This window comes from Phaseolus vulgaris, chromosome 2 (assembly GCF_051622355.1).
Source record: "Phaseolus vulgaris cultivar YP4 chromosome 2, ASM5162235v1, whole genome shotgun sequence".
Taxonomy (NCBI): Eukaryota; Viridiplantae; Streptophyta; class Magnoliopsida; order Fabales; family Fabaceae; genus Phaseolus; species Phaseolus vulgaris.
The window spans coordinates 23,944,125-23,965,544 of record NC_143499.1 but is presented as its reverse complement, the minus strand read 5'-3'; the positions used below and the strand labels follow the sequence as shown (position 1 = coordinate 23,965,544).

The following is a 21,420-nucleotide window of genomic DNA, read 5'->3' as shown; positions in this document are numbered from 1 at the left end:
ATGATCGTCGGTCGATGAAACGGCGATCTCCATGCGTGCGTAGTCGGTGGTCGTCGAAAGGTCAACATGATCGCCGGTCGATGAAGCGGCGTTCTCCATATGTGTGTAGTCGGTGGTCGCCGAAGTTATGCAAAGGTCAACATGATCGCCGGTCGATGAAGCGACGATCTCCATGAGTGCGTAGTCGGTGGTCGTTGAAGTTGTGTATCATTGCCGAATTCGAAGAACAGAAGATCAGATACTGGAAATCGCCGAGGTAGACACATCGCCGGGTTTTCCAGAAAGCTATTTGAAGCTATTGGAGTTTAGGTGAGAAAGTTCAGACGTGTTGGTTCGATAAAGATGTCAGTTAACCTTAACAAGAGCAATGAGATGAAGGGAACAGCACGGCCTTCGACGAGGGGATTTACCGAGTGGGTCCTCCTCGAGAGTAGGGTTTCCTTAGGTCAAAGCATACATGGCGAGAGGCATTGGCGGCAGGCGATTTTGCAGAGATTGTGCTCCTCGTGGCACTTAGTGCTCACCAGAGTAAGTTACATGGCGAGTTATTCCGTGCATGGGTAACTCGTCGTGTGGCGAGGTGAATGTAGGTGTGGCCTCGGTTCTGGGTGTTTCGGTAAGGTCGAATGTTGCTTTGAGGTAACCTGTTGGTTATATTTTTGGGTATGTTTTTCTCACTTTAAGGTTGTTCTGCTCCAACCATAAAGGAGAGTTTCTTTTGGGATGATATAGGAAGTCCACTTGTTGTTACTGTATATGGGTTGGGATACCCCTGAAGTATCCCCTTTAATTTTATTTATTCATTGCTGATAAAAAAAAAGACCAATTGATGCTCAACACCCAGAGTTTGTGCTCCACTCCTAGTAATCCTCTGAGGTATGGGTGTGGAGATCATGGGTTGGGCTTGGTCTTCATCATGGGTAGGCGCCCTCTCTCCTTGGGTCTCATTAAGTTCATAGTATGATTTTTATGGTTTGGTTAAAGTATTTATAGTTAAGGGTGGATAAAAAATCCAAATTACAAAATCCAATCCATAATTACCCAAATCCATATTAGTTTTAATCCATTTAAATGGATTTATCTCAAATCCAAATCCATATTTTTTGGATTTTAAATCCAATCCATTTAATTGGATATGGATTACTTATAGATTGGATACATTTTTGGATTATCCAAATTGCATTTTGGGTTGGATTTTGACTTGACCTGATCCAGGTTGAGCAAAGTCGCCTCAAGTCCACGTCGAGCCGAGTCGTCCGGGCCCAAGTCGAATTGAGTCGGTATGGGCCAAAGTCGAGCCAAGTCGTTCCGGGCCAAAGTCGAGCCGAGTCAACCCTGGGCCAAGTCGAGCTAAGTGGTCGATATTGAGTCGACCCAAGTCGGTCGGGTCCAATATCGAGCCGAGTTGACCCAGGCCAATGTCTAGTCGAGCTAGTCCAGCCCCATGTCGAGCTGAGTCTTTTGGGTCCGATATCGAGTCGAGCAGGTCTGGGCCGATGTCGAGCTGAGCGGGCCAAGGCCAATATTGAGTCGAGCGGGCCCAGGTAGATGTCGAGCCGAGCAGGCCCGACCCAATGTCAATTCGAGCAGTCCCGGGTCGATGTCGAGTTGAGCGGCCCGACCGATGTCGAGCCGAGCAATCCTAGGTCGGTGTTGAGCCGAGCAGGCCCAAATTTTTTATTTTATTTTTTGATCAGAAAAAAATAAAATAAAATAAAAAAATACTTCAAGGGTATCTCAACCAGTATACAGAACCACGAAATCCAAACCAAACTAAGGTTATTGGTTTCTTAAAAAGAAAATAAAACTCATTCCTTCCACCAACCCATAAACCTACACAATTGGTCTAAAGGGACTAGTACTTACGGTCCCCCACAGTACCACAAATCAACATCCATTATACCACTTATGCAGCAGAATCAAATATAATAATAATGATTGTGGCAATATCTAAGGTCTTAAATCCAAAGATAATGTACTCCCTAAGCAGACCCATCCAACAAAGCTTCTACCCTCCCTTCCTTTCCATCATGCTGCTCCCAATTTTTTCCACGCTTCTTGGGTCGTTTTAACATCTCAAATCTGGTTTAGAAACGTTCTTAGGCTTCCATTATACCATGCATGGCTACTTGCAGGATTCATTTGACAGCATTCCATTCCCTACTTCATGTACATGCCCAAAATTAAGCATTTTGTAGCACCTTCAATCAGCAGGCCACAATTTGATTTGTGTACTAATACACACAAATAAATTAGATGGATCAGAATAGAATTCCTACTGCCAATAATTCTTTCTTCAAGACCCCTTCTTCATTTATCTTCCAAGGTAAACGTGCACAAAATTTTGCTCTGCTCCACACACAAAACCCCATAATTCTTCTTATGGTTACTGCTTCTGCCAATTCTACTACCTCCAACAGACTTGTTTCCACTCCAACAGACCACCCTCTACAAATCTGGTCTAAGAGCCGAGCAGGCCTGGGTTGATGTCTAACCGAGCAGGCCCGAGTCGATGTCGAGTCGTCCGGGCCCAGACTGATGTCGAGTCATTTGGGACCAGGCTGATGTCGAGTCGTCCGGGCCTAGGCCAATGTCGAGTCGAGTGGGCTAGGGCTGATGTCGAGCCGAACGGGCTCGGGCTAATGTCGATTCGTTCGGGCCTAGGCCAATGTCGAGCTGAGCAGTCCTGGGCCGATGTCGAGCCGAGCGGTCCCATGTCGATGTCGAGCTGAGTGGGCCTCGGGCCGATATCGAGTTGAGCAGGCCCGGGCCAATGTCGAACTGAGCGGGGTCGAGCCGAGCGGGTCCGGGCTGATGTCGAGTTTTTGGGGTCCGGGCCGATGTCGAGTCATTCGAGTCCAGGCTGATGTCGAGTCGTCCAGGCCCGGGATATCGAGTGGTCTGAGTACGAGCCGATGTCGAGCCGTTCGAGCCTGGGCCGATGTTGAGCCGAGTTGGTCTGCGTTATAGGTTGAGTCGACTTAGGCCTAGTTCGAGTTAAATTAGTTTGTAGATTTAATGTAATTGATAAAGTGGATTTAATTTAATTAATAAAGTGGATTTAATCTAGATTTAATTCACTTTAAATGGATTTAAAAAGAAAAATCCAAATAAATTTGATCTAGTTAAAATGATATGGATTTTAAATCCAATCCATTTTATTTGGATTTAATTGGATTTTTGAAAAATCCAAAATCCAATGACGACCCCTATTTATAGGTTTGATTTGTTTTGTGGAATTTTGTTGAAAGAAGTAATGGAGTTGTAACCCTTGTACCCTATATTCTCTTTACAGATGAAGTTTGTTTGTATATAAATAGAATAGCACTCAGAAATGTAAAAACCATTATGCAGTTGGTTTATAACTGAAATATATCCTTTTCTGTAGTCAAAATCTCTTTTTCCTCTTCAATTCCTTGCTACACTTCTCAACTCATGATATCCTAATTAATCTCCCACTTCGTTGGCTTTGTCTGGTGCTTGTCAAAACTCATTAATTAATAATTTGGCTGTCAGAACATTTTTTCAACAAGTAATAATTCCGTATGCTACTTAGACCCCTTTTATGAGGTATTTTCTTGTAAGGACGAAATTCTTCTTAATTTGTTGTCTTTATTTTTGTTTTCGGCTTTAGTCTTATAGTAGAGATACTTGTAATGATATTTCTTTTTTCAAGTCATTTTTAAGAGTTATAGTGTTTAGTATTGTCTATTTATAATCATAATTTTAGACATCAAGATGTATGGATTGATAGATATGATGAAATAAAATCCAATTGCCTAATAATAATTACTTGATGATATTGTTAATTATTATGCAGAACATAGATAGAACATGATAAAAATATTGGAAAGATGAATTACTAAAATCATTAAGAAAATTATTAAATAATAATTAAATTTATAGAAAAAATAATAATTAATCATAGTTCTCGCCGGTTGATTCGCTTCGCTAGTTGACTCCAACAGCTGCTTTGGCCCTTCAATCTTGTCTGAGAATCATGCCTTCTTGGTCAAGAAACCTCTCACCTGCAAAGACAAAGGGGCGCCCTAGCGGCCGTTTGCACTCCGACGCTCAAGTCAGTATTAGGGCAAAGAAACAATAAGTGTATAAAGTAGTTCCAGTCTTAGAAACTGTGTACCTTGCTAGGGTTCTTAGCACCCTTTATATAGGTTGAAACTAGGGTTTACCTCTGCTCTGTTACCCTTGTCTAGGGTTCCTTGGAGAATGTCCATGTGCCACTATCATGCAATCTTAGCGTAATCTAGCATATAAGACTTCCCATAACTGGAGTGCAACGACTAACAGAATGGTCGCCTTGGTACCAACTTGTGCACCAAATCTCTAGGGTCATATGTTCTATGAGTGCCCTAAGTATTCACGTGTCATGCATGCAGCTTCCCTTGGAAACCCTAGCCCTAATCGGGCCTTAGTGCCTCCAATGGCTATTTACTCGTGTCGCGCCTGAATGTGCTATACACACCACCTTCATGGATCCCTCGTATCTTAGGGCTTCCTCTCATATCTGATGTTTTAACTGGTAACTAGTATAATTCTGGGGCCCACCTTACGTGGCCCAATATAGTTGTTCAGATCACTGACGTCCGATATCTCCCTCTATTGACGAGGTCCGATGTCGATCCCTGACGTCGATGTCCGAGGACTGATCGGTACAATCATTATATATGTTTATGTGTATAAAAGGCATGGAACAATTTATCCTTGTGATATATGTTTATATGTATAAAGGCATGGAACATTTTATCCTTGTGCTTGTCACTGTTCTTCTTTTGATGTCTTCAATATTAAAATGTGTTCTTAACAAAAGTTCATATGTCCCTTCTTCACCTCCCAAATAAAGAAAAGTACCTCTACAATTAATTTAAGTTGATATATATTTTGGTGTAAAACGGTACAAAAACTTTAGACATACTCAAATATCCACCATTTCAGATCAACTCCTATGATCTATTATTCAATTTCTCACTACCAGGCTGACCTAGTGCACGTTTATATTGAAAGGGAAACAATGGAAAAACAAACATGTCTGCTTTACTTGCACTCCAAAAATGCGATATTTTCGGTCCCATGCCTGTGGGGGGATTAATAATGCTGGCTATGATGTCCATGTCCCTGTGTTCAAATCCAAATTACATTTCATAATTTAACGTCGTCGCATGTGGGTCCATCAAACTATCCTAATGCAGTTTTCACAATCTGGTAATGAAAAACCCATGCTGATCACTCTCCAATCATTTACCTCAGCCCGTCAGAGCTTTTGCCCTCAAAACGGCACATCTCGCTCATCAAATTCGTAGATATTTTGACACATTTCTGATAGGCCATTTTAACAAGTGCTTAATTATCACGACAGAAAGTTTACAAATACTAGTTGTTTTCATAAAAGAAATGCTAAAACACGCAATATGTATATACAGTGTTCGGAATTCAGGGTGCTGGTTTCAATATTCAAAAGTATCAAAGTTGTGGAAGCAATTATTATGGAAGAAATATGCGTAAACCGTGTATGTAACTTTAATGCTAAGGGAGAAAAACCAGCAAACAAAAACATAAAACAAGAAACCAAGATTTTAAGAAATATTGGAGTTAATGGTAAGACGAAACCGTCAATGGCTTTGATATCTAACAACAGAGAGCGACGTGATGAGCATAGAATTATAGCTAAAATAAGGTCCCATATCAAATCTATCAGCTTTCAGTGCCGCTGGATGATCACAAGGTTCAACCTATCTTTATATTTCATGAACCACATATGTATCTAGAAAAAAGACGAAGAGTCATAATACTCTTAAACATATCACACCCCTTTTATTTACTCATTTGAATATAAAATCCTTTTATTGATTATAAAAAAAACAATGAAGTGTTTTTTTCTAAAAGTTAAAATTAGATTATAAATATGTTAATTTGTAAAAAATAATAGTTCCCTCGAAAGAATTTTTAATTAATGTATAAACTAATTATAGTTTATAAAATTATATATTATTTTTGTGAGTGTTTACAGAACAAAATTACTTGAATAAATTCTAACTATCCTTCCGTTTGGTTTAAGAATATTTTGTATTTCACTTTAACACTTTTGTTGGAAAACTTATAAGGGATAGTGAGGGACATTTAACACTAATAAATTAGGAGTAACTCAGATAAGATAACATAATACTATTTTATATATGTTTTTTTAATTTTACGTTTCTATTTAATATAGGACTTTTAACTCATTTAAATTTTTAACATATTTTTTATTTTCATTCTCCTCTTCTTTTCATTATTGATTTACAAAGTTTGTATGCAAGAAGTAAAAGTGAAAACAAAAAAGTTAATTAAATATTTTATATAAAATTCTAAAAACAATAAATAAAATGTCACTGTCTTCACTTTTTTCTTCCAATGAATCAAACGATAGCTGTTATTCACACAAAAAAGTGGGACAATTAGTCGAAGACTTTTATATAATCACGGATGTGAAATGGATAATCAGCTTTTCTCGAACATTTAATTAGTTACTTTCAGTTCTTTTTCAATAAATTTTTTTGTTTATAAAGTTCAAACTAAATAGTTTAATTTTTGGAAAATCATATTTAATTCCACTTATATCAACAATTTGATAGGAAGAAGTTTTAAACTTCAGTTATGTAAATTTAAAATGCTATCATATTCCATTTTGTAGCAAGTTAAAGTGTAAACAAAAAAAAAAAGTGGGATTTTTCATATATACAATAAAAGGATAGGTGAAAATAGAAAAATAAATAACCTTAAAACTTGTTTTACACGGTAGATTTCTATGAAATCTCATTTATTTAGTATCTATTCATTTATTGTGCGGTTGAAGAAATGTTAACAAGCAAGTTTGACTCTAAAAGTTATGTTAAACATATAGGTCAAATGTAGAAAGATATGATTCCAAACCATGCATGTACATATTTGTTACTTAAACAATAAAAAAAACAGCTATTATAACTACTAAAAAAATTATTAAATAAAAATATATTTTAAACACTAAAAATAATTAATTATTATATTAATTAAATAATATTTTAAAGACTATAAAATTATTAATTTTTAAATTAATTTTTATTATTAATAAATAATTTTTAAATTAATATTTAATTACTTACCAAGATTTTAACTATTAATTATTTAAATTTTAAATTTGATAATAAAAACTTTGTAACTAATTAGATACTAATTTAAAAACTATTTATTAATAATAAAAATTAATTTAAAAATTAATAATTTTTTAATTTATAAAATAATATTTAATTTAATCCATATAATAACTAATTAATTTTTTATTTAAAATTATTTTTATTTAATGATTTTTTTATAATATATATATATATATATTATTTATATATTTTTTAAAACACATTAAAATAAAAAAGTTGTTTATCAAAAAGAGATGGTCATGGTCAAACATAACTTATTTCAGCAGAGAAAATGTTAGAAAATTAGCTTGCTTATTTCCCTTGATGTGCCGTATCATTGACAAGTTATAGTTGCAGATTGAAAATGGTGGATTTAATTGAAAAAAAATCATGAAGCAAGTTGCATGAAATACAAAACGCTCCTAAACCCAGTAAGCGTGTATTTGAATTTGAGTGAGTTTGTGGGTTTAGCCGCTGCTAGCAAATTAATTCATCATCTACACTCAGTTGCCGACGCAACTCCGTTCTACGGGTTAGGTGGCCAATGATTTTCTTAGGATTTTTTTTTTCAATTTTTTGTTTCATTATAGAATTGATTAGCAATTTATTTTTCCACAAATTCTCCTCTCTTATTTAATGTTTAAAGAAATAAAATCGTATAAAGTAATTTTCAATGATTAAACATTCATTTTAATATCTTGTTAAATATATTTTACTAATGTTTAGAAACCAGTTTAATGGATTTCTCTATGCTTAAAAAACTATTTATTATAATTTCTAATACTATAAGATTCAAAGATATACTCGCTGATTTTGATAAAAATGTGTACTTGTAAATGGGGAATGGAATTGTTTTTTGAACGATATTATCTGTTGGTAATTGTAATTGAGGAAAATAAATTCATTTGTTATTTACTCATTTTACATACAGATTATAATATTAATATTAATAAAAAAATTGATATTATTAATAATAATAAAAAGTAATAATATTAATATTATTAATAACAATATTATTAAAAATAATGTTAATAATAATAACACAAACAACATTAATAATAATTAATAATTTTAATAATAATAATAACAATAATAATTTTATTATTATTATATTATTATTATTCATATTATTATTAACAATAATAGTATTATTACTATTAAAGTTAATGATAATTATTATTATTAATCTAATTATTACTATTATTGTCGTTATTATTAGTATTACTATAAATAATATTAATATTATTATCATTATTGTTATTAGTATTACTATAAAAATATTATTATTATTAATATTATTTTTAATATTTTTAATAATATTATTAATAATACTATTTTTAATATTATTATTATTATGAGTACAGAGCAAACATATCCGTTATATATATATATATATATATATATATATATATATATATATATATATATATTCACATTTTTCTTATGATAACAAAACATAAATAACTAATTCTTATAAAAAGTATTATTAAATTTATAAAAAAATATTCATAAAATATAATTGTAAAATAAACAAATATTTTTATAATATCTTTTTTTTCTTTATTTCAAACTTTACAATCTAAATAAATTAATTTTTTCTTGTTTCAAAATTTAGATATAATATTTATTTATATTGAGAAAACTATTAAAATAAATCATTATTTATCTAACAAACTAATTTTTCTTACATCTAAAGTTTGGACTATAAATGATTTTTTTTTAAAGTAAGAACGAAAAATATATTTAACCATGCCCTTAGTATATTATAGTTAATTAAGGTTTTTTTTGTAACTCTTGAAGAAGGAAGAAGAATTGAGGATGTAAAAATAATAAGAATAAGGTTTTATCAAAGAATTTTGGTTGTTGAAAAGCCAAAGTGGTCCAATAAGTCAAGAATTTTGGTTTTTGAAAGTGTTAAGGAATTGATAACTTCTTTCTAATCAAATTTCTTGTTAATACTGGAGAACTGATTTATTATGGAGTGTTTGGTTTGAGAATTTTCATTTAGCGTAGCCTCTTAGTCAAAAAGCCTCTTCATAAACATTTATATTTGGTCAAAAGGGGAAATATAAAAAGAGTCTTTTAGAAAAAATAATGAAATGGTACGACTAAAATGCAAGAGAAAAAAGGAATATAAGAAACAGTGCCACCTAATACTTTAACATCTAATCTTGTATTTTTTATTTTATTTTATTGGTACTCGTGATAATGAGCAGTTTGATCTATATTTGTTAAGGTTTAGATATAACTGTTTTAGATAGGAGTATAGGCGACTCTATATCTAGAACATCTAAAATGGTTAAGGATAGGAATACTCTTTTACTAGTGTGTATTACATTAGATAGTATATATGAGCGCATTCCTAACTTTCACTTTAAGGTTATGTTTCTATCTTAATTGAGTAATTAAGGTTAATTATTCAGGATCTCATGTTTCGTGCTATGATGCTTGCTCTTAGGGTCGGCGACCGATCTTGATATATCTAGGATCGGGCCAGAGTCATATCCTTACATACCCCCAACCTCGAACGTAAGCTACTGAGACTTTAGTGAAATGTGAGTCTGAGGATGGCGTATTATTTGTCAGACCATACCCTTACAATAACCAATTAACTCTCTTGTATATTTCATCGATAAACCTTTTGTTTAGAAATCCTTGAGCTAAATGCAAGTCTCCTGTTGAATTATAAAGAGATTAATAAAGTAGAATTAGATTTTGACGCTAGGAAATTAAGGTTTGAACAACTTCTTCAAGATTGATATCAATGTTGAAGAAAGATAGAATTTCATGAGGGTGTTCCAGAATGCAAAAGTTAGCTACGTCTAATAATAATAATAATAATAATAATAATAATAATAATAATAATAATAATAATAACAATAATAAAATATTAATATTAATATGAATAATAATAATTTTATTATTGATATGTTTAATATTGTCATTAATAATTTTAATATTATTAATATTATCCTCATATTTGTATATAAATTTACTTATAAATTTTTTATATAATTCGTACGTAAATTTATCTATGGACTGTACCTAATATTAATAACATTAACAATATTATTATTAATAATTTTAATAATATTAACGATCATAATAACTAATAATAATATTATAATAACTAATAATAATATTGTATTTATTATTATAATTATTAATATTAAAATTATTATTTTTATTTTTGTTATTATAGATATATATTACTATTAATATTAATCTTATTAATATAAATGTTATTATTAATAATAATAATAATAATAATATTAATATTTATATTATTTATTGATATAGATTTGTAAGTAATTTTCACATATTTATATATCTGTATATAATATTAATAAATAATAGTATTAGTATTAATAATAATATTATTAATATTATAGTATTGTTGTTATTGTTATCATTATTATTAATATGTTAATCTGTGGGTAATAATATGTATTGTTGTTATTATATGTATATGGGAATAATAAGTCGTATATAATATTGAATTTATTGATGGATACATATCAAAGGATAATATTTCATATTTCATATTTAATATTAAATTATTGATAGATACAAATTTGTGGGGTAGTATCAGTATGAAATGTTGAAATTTTCTATAAATTTGGATCCATAGATAAATTTAAAATTTCTTGCAATGATTTCTTATTCATTGATAAACAACATCATTTTTATTATCACCACCAACGGTTGGTTATTAATTTAGATTTTATTAGTGTTAAATGTTGGTTATTAATTCAGATTTTATTGCTCTTAAATTATTTATAGTTAGTATTGCATTAATGGTCATTTTACAGGGTAGTATATGGTATCAAGAGTCAGTCTATTATCATGAACTCTACCCAATTATCCGTCCCTATCCTTGATGGAAAAAAATTACAATCGGTGGTGTGTGCAGATGAGAGTTTTGTTTGATTATCATGAGTTATGGGATGTCGTTGAGAGTGGAGTGTCTGCATTAGCCGATAATGCAACTGAGGCGCAAGAGTAGCGCATTGTGACTAAAGAAGAAGGATAAGAAGGTTTTGTATCTCATTCATCAAGGGATGAATGACGAGAAGTTTGAACATATAAAAGGAGCAACAACCGCAAGTGAGATTTGGACCATTTTGTCAACCAATTATAAAGGTGATGACAAGATCAAGAGGGTGCGTCTTCAAACCCTAAGACGCCAATATGAACTGCTGCGGATGGAAACCACAGAGACTATTGATGTCTATATAAATAAAGTTCTTGCCTTGACAAATCAGATGAAGACCAATGGTGAAACACATTCAGAGCAGGCAAAGGTGGAGAAGATTTTGAGGCCTTTAACTCCCAGATTTGAATATGTTGTTGCCACAATTGAAGAGGCCAATGACATTTCAACAATGATAGTAAAAATATTGTATGGTTCCCTACGAGCGCATGAGCAACGGATGAATGAAAATAAGATTGAAAAACCAATTGAACAGGCTTTACAAGCACAAGCCTCAATTGGTAGCTCCTATCATAAACACGGTAGTTCACGAGGAAAAGGACGGGGACGTGGTGGTAGGTATTCCAGCAATGGTCGTGGAGGCCAGTATCATGGAGGCACTGAGCAAAACAACACTGGTTCCAATCACAATCCAAGTTCAAATAACTCTTGACACGAAGGACGTGGTCGCAGAGGACGAGGAGGCATGTATATAATGTGGAGTGTTATAATTGCCATAAACGCGGCCATTATGCAAATGAGTGCAGATCAAAAGGTGATAATCATGCTGTCAATTGTGCTCAAGAAGATAGTAATCACGAACAAGATGAAGAGGATCATGCAGTACTAATTGCAGCCACATCAAATGAAACTCCAAACAGTCAGACTTGGTATTTGGATACTGGTTGCACAAATCATATGTGTGGTCAGAAGGAGTTGTTTGCAAATTTGGATGATTCATTTCACACAAAAGTGAAATTCAGTGATGGCAGGTTCGTTCCAGTGACTGGAAAAGGACAAATTCTTATCACATTGAAGAATGGTGATCACAGGTACATCTATGATGTTTTCTATGTACTTGATATGAAAAGTAATCTGTTGAGTATGGGACAACTGGCCGAAAAGGGTTACGTGATGCACATAGTTGAAAATCAATTCTCAATTTTTTATAAAAAAGGTAGTTTGATTCTTAAAACCTTTTTATAAAAAAATCGCATGTTTCCGATAGATTTTCATATGGGTGATTTCAAGTGTTTGAATGCAATAGAGAATAATGAATCGTGGTTGTGACATTTACACTTTGGGCACTTAAATTTTCGAGTTTGGAAAATCTTTCCAAACGAAATTTAGTGAATGGTTTACCCCATATTCATCACCCTGATCAATTGTGTGAGGCTTGCATTTTTGAAAGAATCACAGGATACCATTTGTTAAGGAGCTTTAGCGTTCGAAATTTCCTTTGGAGCTTGTTCATACAGATGTTTGTGGCCCGATGAACATATCATCAATTGGAGGTAATAAGTATTTTTTTAACCTTTATTGATGATTTCTCAAGAAAAAGCTGGATTTATCTATTGAAAAGCAAGGATGAGGTATTCCACTACTTTAAAATATTTAAAGCATTTGTTGAAAGACAAAATGGCAGACTAATTAAGATGGTGCGTAGTGATGGAGGGGGTGAGTACAAGTCTAATGAGTTCAAAAGGCACTGTGAATAATTTGGGTTGCAGCATAACATAACCTGTCCCTACACACCTCAACACAACGAAGTTGCTGAGACAAAGAATAAAACAATCATGGACATGGCGAGGAGCATGCTTAAAGTGAAGGGTATGCCAAATTATTTTTGGGCTGAGGCCGTAACATGTGCGGTATATTTGATAAACAGATCACCCACTCGGAGTGTTCCTAACACAACTCCAATTGAGGCATGGAGCGGATTCAAACCCAATGTGCAACACTTGAAGGTATTTGGGTCAATTACTTATGCTCATCCCCAAGGTAGCAAGATTGAAGTTGGATGATAAGGCAGTGAAGACCATTTTCATTGGATATAAGCATGGGGGATACAAATTGTACAATCCAATGAAAAAGAAGGTGATTGCCAGTCGTTATGTTACATTTGCCGAAAATGAGGAATGGAAATGGAATGCAACAACTAAAATGGATTCGAAAAAATGATATATTTACGTTTTGAACGATGATGTGAAAGATGGAGTCACTCTTGAAGCACCTGCAATTCAACCTGAAGTTGTAATTCAACCAGAAGTTGCAGCTCCAATTGCAACTATGATGGAGCGACCAAGAAGGCAGCAACGACAACCTGTACACCTTCAAGATTACGAAGTAAATGTTGATGATGAAGTTGATGGCAATGGAGATTTGGTTCACTTTGCTTTTCTTGCAGATTCAAAACCCGTGAGACTTGTAGATGCCATTCAACACCCCAAATGGCAAGAGGCTATAAATGAAGAATTGATGGCTATTGAGAAAAACAATACATGGCAACTCACTGATCTTCCAAAAGGACACAAAGCAATTGATGTGAAGTGGGTGTACAAGATTAAAGTGAAAGCAAATGGAAGTAATCTCAAAATGATTGGTGACTTCAAGCATATCATGATGAAGGAATTTGAGATGACTGATCTCGGTCTTATGTCCTACTTTTTGGGCATTGAAGTCATCCAAGGATACGATGGAATCTTCATTCATCAGAGGAAATCTGCTGCTGAGTTTTTAAAGAAGTTTAAGATGGAGGATTCAAACCTAATTAAGACTCCAATTGGAACTGGAATTAAGCTTACGAAGGAAGGTGATGGGCGAACTATAGATGCAACATACTTTAAGCAGATTTTTTGGAGCCTTAGATATCTTATATGTACTAGACCCGACATATGTTATGTTGTGGGATTGGTCCGTCGATACATAGAGTCACCTCAACAAGTTCATTTACAAGCTGCAAAGAGAATTATGCGCTACATCAAAGGTACTACAACTTTTGGTCTATTTTACTCTTCATCTAAGAAGATTGAGATCGTCGGATACTCAGATAGTGATTAGGGTGGAGATTCAGACGAGAGGAAGAGCACAATTGGTCATTGTTTTATGATCGGAAAGACTGTTTGCTTGTGGTCATCAAAGAAAAAGTCAATTGTTGCATTATCTACTTGTGAAGCTGAGTATGTAGCAACAACAACAAGTGTTTATCAATAAGTTTGGCTTAGCAATATCATGACTCAAATTGGTTTTATTTTAATCTAGATGTTTCAATTAAGATTTATGTTGTCTCTGCAATTAATCTTGCAAAGAATCCGGTTTTTCATCAAAGAAGTAAACACATTGATATTCAATATCACTTCTTGCGAGACCAAGTTGGGAAGAACATGATCAAATTGGAATACTGCAGATCAGAAGATCAGATTGTAGATATTCTCACTAAGCCATTGAAGATCGATAATTTCATTAAGTTAAGAGATCTGTTGGGCATGAAGGTTGTTCCAATTCAGAATTAAGGGAGGATGTTGGTTATTAATTTCATTATTATTAAATGTATAAATAATACTAAAAATCTCTCATATAATATAATATATATATATATATATATATATATATTTAAAGGTAATTAAAATGAGGATGTAAGATCATATATGTGCAATAGTTAGAAAATAAAAAAAACGGCAATTAAGTAAAAAAAAAAAAAGAATCAAAATTTTAATGTATCTTTGAAATAGGATTAATGGGGGAGATTTTTGGTGTTAAGAAACACATGGTGGGGTAGAAGAACTCCACTCCTTATCTCTTCTTAGGTCCATATTTAGAGGTAATATATTAATACTCTTAGAAGTAAAAAAATATCTTTCATATCTTAATAAATTAATATTTTATTATTTTTATTTTATTTTTAATTTAAAAATATTATTATATTATTATAAACAGTATTAAATGTATGCTTTTTTTATTGTTTATAACAAAACTTTTCTCTTAAAAGAAGGATGATGATGATATATTAATATGGTGAAAAACATATATTTAACACTCAAATAAATTAATTTTTTTATTTTTTATTTTTTTTAATTTAAAATATTATTATAATGATTTTTTTGTAAAGATCTTACTAGCCCTGTACTTCGAACAGTGTATATATAAGTCCCATAACACTCTCTCGACTCAGCAACAACGCTTGCTGTAACATAAAATTTAGATTTCAGTCACTGAAAACATCAAAACCACATGGATTGGTTTCTAAAATCATCCGAAGCCATGTCCAACCTAAATCCATTCAACATGGCCATCTTACTCATCCTCCCACTAACAACACTTCTCTTGGTTTTGCTACATCGTACTCGTCGAAGAGCACCTTATCCGCCGGGACCAAAGGGGTTACCAATCATAGGAAACATGTTGATGATGGACCAGCTAACCCACCGCGGTCTCGCCACCCTTGCCAAGCAATACGGCGGTCTTTTCCACCTCCGCATGGGCTTCCTCCACATGGTCGCCATCTCCGACCCCGAGACGGCGCGTCAGGTTCTCCAAGTCCAAGACAACATCTTCTCCAACCGCCCCGCCACCATCGCCATCAGCTACCTCACCTACGACCGTGCCGACATGGCCTTCGCACACTACGGTCCCTTCTGGCGCCAGATGCGCAAGCTCTGCGTTATGAAACTCTTCAGCCGCAAGCGCGCCGAGTCCTGGCAGTCCGTGCGCGACGAGGTCGACGCTGCAGTCCGCACCGTCGCCAATTCCGCCGGTAAAACTGTCAACATCGGTGAGCTCGTGTTCAACCTTACGAAAAACATCATCTACCGTGCGGCCTTCGGGTCGACCTCGCAGGAGGGCCAGGACGAGTTCATTGGGATTCTACAGGAGTTTTCGAAACTCTTTGGCGCTTTCAACATCGCAGACTTTATACCCTACCTCGGGCGCGTGGACCCTCAGGGACTCAACGCGCGCCTCGCTAGGGCTCGCGGCGCGTTGGATAGTTTCATTGATAAGATCATCGAGGAGCATGTACAGAAGAAAAAGAATGGGAATGGTGTCTGTGATGGAGAAACAGACATGGTGGATGAGTTGCTCGCCTTCTACACCGAAGAGGCCAAGTTGAACAATGAACCTGAGGATTTCCAAAACTCTATCAGACTCACTAAGGATAACATCAAAGCTATCATTATGGTATCTACGCATTCCTTTTACCCTTTTTTTTATAAATCTATTCTTTTTAACACATCAACATTTATTTCTTTTTCTCTTCTTATTAAATCGTAATATTTATAACAAAAATTATCCTTTTAAGAATTATTTCGTATTTTAAGGTTCTAGCTATCCTTTTTTTAATTCATAATTCATGCTATCAAGGTTTTTGTCATGTCACTATTTTGTCTATAGTGCAATTAGAAATTATTTATTTTCTAATTGGTACTTTTAGAAAGAAAATTATACGAACAAAGTGTCACTCTCTTTGGATTGCTTTCCACTTTAGTGGAATTTTCTAATTGTGAAATCTAAAATTGTTAAAGGTGTTTTGTATGCAAGATTAAGAGAATTGGTTATTATAGAAAAACTGGATGAAGAATTCAACTTATAAAAGGTAGTGTTTGTTGGGAAATTAACCCAAAATATCTCTCATTATATTCATTCTCATTCTCATCCTTGACAATTTGTACCACCTTAAAGAAACTGCCTCTGCCTTGAGTTTACAGAGAATATTGCCTAAAATTATCCACTTTCGTATGTTAAATTATAATGTATAAATTTTAACAACTAATTTAACTTTCTAATTTCTTTAAAGGATGTTTCATATCTTTTAAAAAAATATATTATAATTTTATTTTTTTTGCAATAAATAATTTTGCACCTTTTAGACTTTAGTTAAATTTTAAATATGTATACCAGTGACATGAAAATACATGCTAGTTGTAAAAGTATTTGCATCTCTGTCTGTCATGTTGAAAATATGTATAGGTCTTTGTTAGTGAGGCTTTAATTTGTCAAAAGTTGGTTTATTAGTTTATTATTTTATTTGCTGAATTGTCAAAACTCGATTTACATGTCTAAGTTAGAAATTTGACTTATAAGAATCTCTCCAATTGTAAAGTATTTTCTAGAAAACTTGTGCGATTGTTTTTACTTATTAAACTTTGTTGAATTTGTTTATAAACATGGTAAATTATTTAAGAAATATACATTACTACAAAAGAACATGTCCCAAATCAATTATGATTACTCGTGCTGAAATGAAAAGGTAAATGCAAGTTTACTACAGTTATTGCCATTATAAACGGAGAAGAAGGAAAAAAAAAAGTAGATAAGATTTAGTAGATACGTAAATATAGCATGCGGAAACATAGGCCACCAAACTTGCAGTGATCATCACCTTCAACGTGTTCATTCATAGTGGATTTAATTGGGTTGGTGTCATTTCCCCCTCCATGTCACCTTTTCTTTTCTTATTTATTTTCAATTAAAAAATTCAATGGCAAATTTTTCTTTTACCATCTGAAGGTGCTAAGTAAATAAGGAATTGATATTGATGATTGGGCTGTGGGTATCAAATCACCTTTTGTATTTCTTTATCTCACGTTATGTTCATAAATAAATAATTGAAATATGACTTAAAAATAATTATTTATTTTGTTTTTTCATTCTCTTTACCAGTTTTAACAGCATGTCTTCTCTTAGAAAAATATGGAAAAAAATATCAATCCAATAATTTTTCTTTGGTGAATAAGAATTGATATTGGTGATTGATTGTGTTGGCTTTAACATTATACAGGATGTGATGTTTGGAGGGACGGAAACGGTGGCATCAGCAATTGAGTGGGCCATGGCGGAGTTAATGAGAAGCCCAGAAGACCAAAAGAGGGTCCAACAGGAGCTGGCGGATGTAGTGGGCCTGGACCGTCGGGTTGAAGAATCCGATTTCGAGAAACTCACATTCCTAAAATGTACCCTCAAAGAGACCCTACGCCTCCACCCTCCGATCCCGCTCCTCCTCCACGAAACGGCGGAGGAAACGACGGTCGGCGGTTACTTCATCCCCAAGAAGGCGCGCGTGATGATCAACGCGTGGGCCATTGGGAGGGACAAAAACTGCTGGGAGGAACCGGAAACATTCAAACCCGCCCGATTTCTGGAACCGGGCGTGCCCGACTTCAAGGGGAGCAACTTCGAGTTTATTCCATTCGGGTCGGGTCGAAGGTCCTGCCCCGGGATGCAGTTGGGACTGTACGCGCTTGAATCGGCGGTGGCTCACCTCCTCCACTGCTTCACGTGGGAATTGCCAGATGGAATGAAACCCAGTGAGTTGGACATGGGTGACGTGTTCGGACTCACCGCTCCGAAAGCCACGCGACTCCTTGCTGTGCCAACCAAGCGCGTGGTGTGCCCTCTCTTTTAGAAAAAATAAATAAAAATAAAAACAGCAGCAATTGGATCCTTCTTCCTTTTATTTTTTATATTTTCTTTTCACCCCAATTATACATAATCATCATAAATAATATAAAGGGCAAAGAGTGAGAGAAACAACAAGAATGTGGTACATGTGGTTGTTCTCTCTGTTTCAAAAAAATTAATTGAAAAACTCTTGTTGATGCGATATGTATTTCGTTTCTTTTTGCCCCACTTCCGTTTTGATTCTTATCTGTATGATACACTGAAATAAAAGTGAAGCAGTATTAAAAGAGTGAGTGGCCATGGTGGCAATGCCAATAACTGGTGTGACAAATTAAATTGCAGGATTGTGGTAATTTAGTTTCATTTTTAGTGAATATTTTGAAAAGGGTTGATGGAGAATTAATGTTTGTTGAGAGGATTGACATGAAATCGCATATTTAACAGTGATAGCAGTATTGTTTTCTAAGCAAGTGGATCAGATGAAGTTGATGACTTTGGGTGTGAAATGAAATTGCAGCTATAGAAAAATCAACAAAAGGGTGTCATAAAAATCAACATCCCTCAGGTTCACAACTCCTGCAAATATATGAGGTTGATATGCTTGGACTAAGTCCCATAGATTGCTTTCCCAGTTGATATGAAATGATATGCAAACATTTTACACTGTATTGACTTTATTTAGTTAGATTTGGCGGTGCATAAAAGTGGAGTTTGAAACAGAAAAAAGATTAGCAGTTTAGGTGAAACGTGAAAGTGACACCTTGGACCCTTGTTTTGTATCCAGAAGCCAAGTCAACTGAACACTATTTCCGGGGCTGTAAACCTTTGACACCTTTAACTACTTTGTCACCAAACACAGACTAATCTTGTATTCAAGTTCCACTATTTTGCTTCTGACAGGAAAATCTACCATTCATCATTCTGCTCAATCCAACATATTGGTCAGCATGAACATTGCAATGAGTTAAGTCAACATGCTGGCATGTGTCTTTTTAGGGTGTGAATTCATTGTTTTTCTATTAGACTCATTGGACAACGATGACATGAACAATCAAATTTGATCACCTCTACACTAAAAACAAAACATTACTCCATTGGCTAAACCACAAATAAATGTTTCTTTTGTTGTTTAATTTGGAGTAGGTATAGAGAGACAACTGAGTTTAGTAGAATTTAGTGAGAGTATGTAAAACGAATATGCTTTATTATTGTTATACAAAGATTTTGCATATGAATAGTAGGACAACACAACATATTTTTAGGATTATAAAATAATGTTTTTTAATTGTGACTTAAATTTTATATAGTAAAACTGTTGAGAATTGAGTTTTTGATAGAAAAGTTATTTAATTGAAAAGAATATCATGTTCCCAGGTTAAATAATAATGATAAATTTATAAAGACTAATTGTAAATAAGTTTTTGGTCTTACCTTTAAAATTTTAACCATGTTATATTTAGTATAGACTATCTCATAATATCATATTAAGAGATGTTGAATAGTAATATTATTTTTGAACTTTAAGTATAAGTAATAATAATAATTGACTTCATTAGAAACTTAGTTAATATCATTAATTTTAGTAATCTATATTAAAAATGATTTTTTATGAGATATCATCGAAACTTGATATGATGAATAAAAAAACTACTAAAAATAGAATACCTATTAAAGGAAAAGTGTTTTATCATCAAACACTTTTCTTTTAATAGATTCAAAACCGTGGTTTTAATTTGCATGTGAAGCTAATTGTTGGTATGAAATAAACTAGCATTGATTTCCTTGACTTATACTTATTGTTTGAAAGGTTTCCCATCATGTACTTATCTAATAGCCTAATAGAAATATAGGAATTGATAGAACAATATATGAAATTATTTAGTGAAGGATGCAATAATAGAAAGATATAATTATGAATTTAAAATATTCTATTTTTATTAACATTTTTCTTAAAATATTTGTTAATATATTTAATATATGTAGACCTCTTTAAACCAAACCAAATTTAAGGTAGTTTTTTTCTTACCTGGATTTAATATTTAATTGATTTGTTTAGATAGTTCAATTCGGGTTAACTCTTTTTCTCAATTTCAACATTATTAGCCCAACCCATGTACTTATTCCAAATTTTACTCCTCTAAAATAAATAAATAAAACTGCACTTTAAAGAATAAAGTATATTAGGGTAATATAATAAAAATATGTGCTAAAATTGTTATTTATCTCATAAAAATAATATTTCTCTAAAAATTACCCTCTCACTGAAAATGTTCCATTTGTACAGATATTCTTTGAATGAGTCTATAAACTGATAAAAGAAATCTAGACATTTATTATAACTTTTTGGTATATGATATTTTCAAGATGGTTATTCTTTCTTAGTTAAACTTAATAAATTTTAACATTTAGCATTTCGGTGTTGCTTTTCAAATTTTGTTGATTAACCAAGAAATATTCTATAGCACTAGTGGAAACACATTGTCATTTTTTTCTTATAATAATAAAATAAAATATTAAAAATTATGATAATTATTAAAATTAAAGATATTACTAAAGCTTATACTGAATTGAAGTTATAAAGATTTGTGCATACAAAAATCAGTTATAAAATTAATTTTTTATAATGTTATAATAAGATTATTTGTAATTTTCAATCAAAAATAAAATAAATTATAATAAAATATGTATAAAAATAGTGTTAAAATATTTTAATATTTATTAATTGTTATAATTATATAAAGAAAACACTTTCAAATTATTAGTTTTTTCCTAAATCATGGAAACTAAAAAATTAGTTATGAAAGATGAGGATACAAAACAATAAAAGAAATAATATATATATATATATATATAAACAGATAACAAAAAATCCAATGGAGGCAGAGC

The 21,420-nt window shown here is 32.9% G+C and overlaps 1 protein-coding gene across 1 annotated transcript; it reads left to right on the top strand.

Annotated features, from left to right (window-relative positions):
• Positions 1-15,266: 15,266 nt before the first annotated feature.
• On the top strand, positions 15,267-18,738 carry FAH1 (ferulic acid 5-hydroxylase 1). Its single transcript, XM_068612534.2, has 2 exons — positions 15,267-16,314; positions 17,915-18,738. Exons 1-2 carry the CDS (start codon positions 15,370-15,372, stop codon positions 18,536-18,538), a joined length of 1,569 nt encoding a protein of 522 aa, XP_068468635.1. The 5' UTR covers positions 15,267-15,369; the 3' UTR covers positions 18,539-18,738.
• The last annotated feature ends 2,682 nt before the right edge of the window (positions 18,739-21,420 follow it).

Excerpts from the sequence above, each read along its gene's own strand:
- FAH1 (XM_068612534.2), top strand. The coding sequence starts at position 15,370 with ATGGATTGGTTTCTAAAATCATCCGAAGCCATGTCCAACCTAAATCCA. Across the intron at positions 16,315-17,914 it reads ACATCAAAGCTATCATTATG|GATGTGATGTTTGGAGGGAC; the intron begins GTATCTACGCAT and ends AACATTATACAG.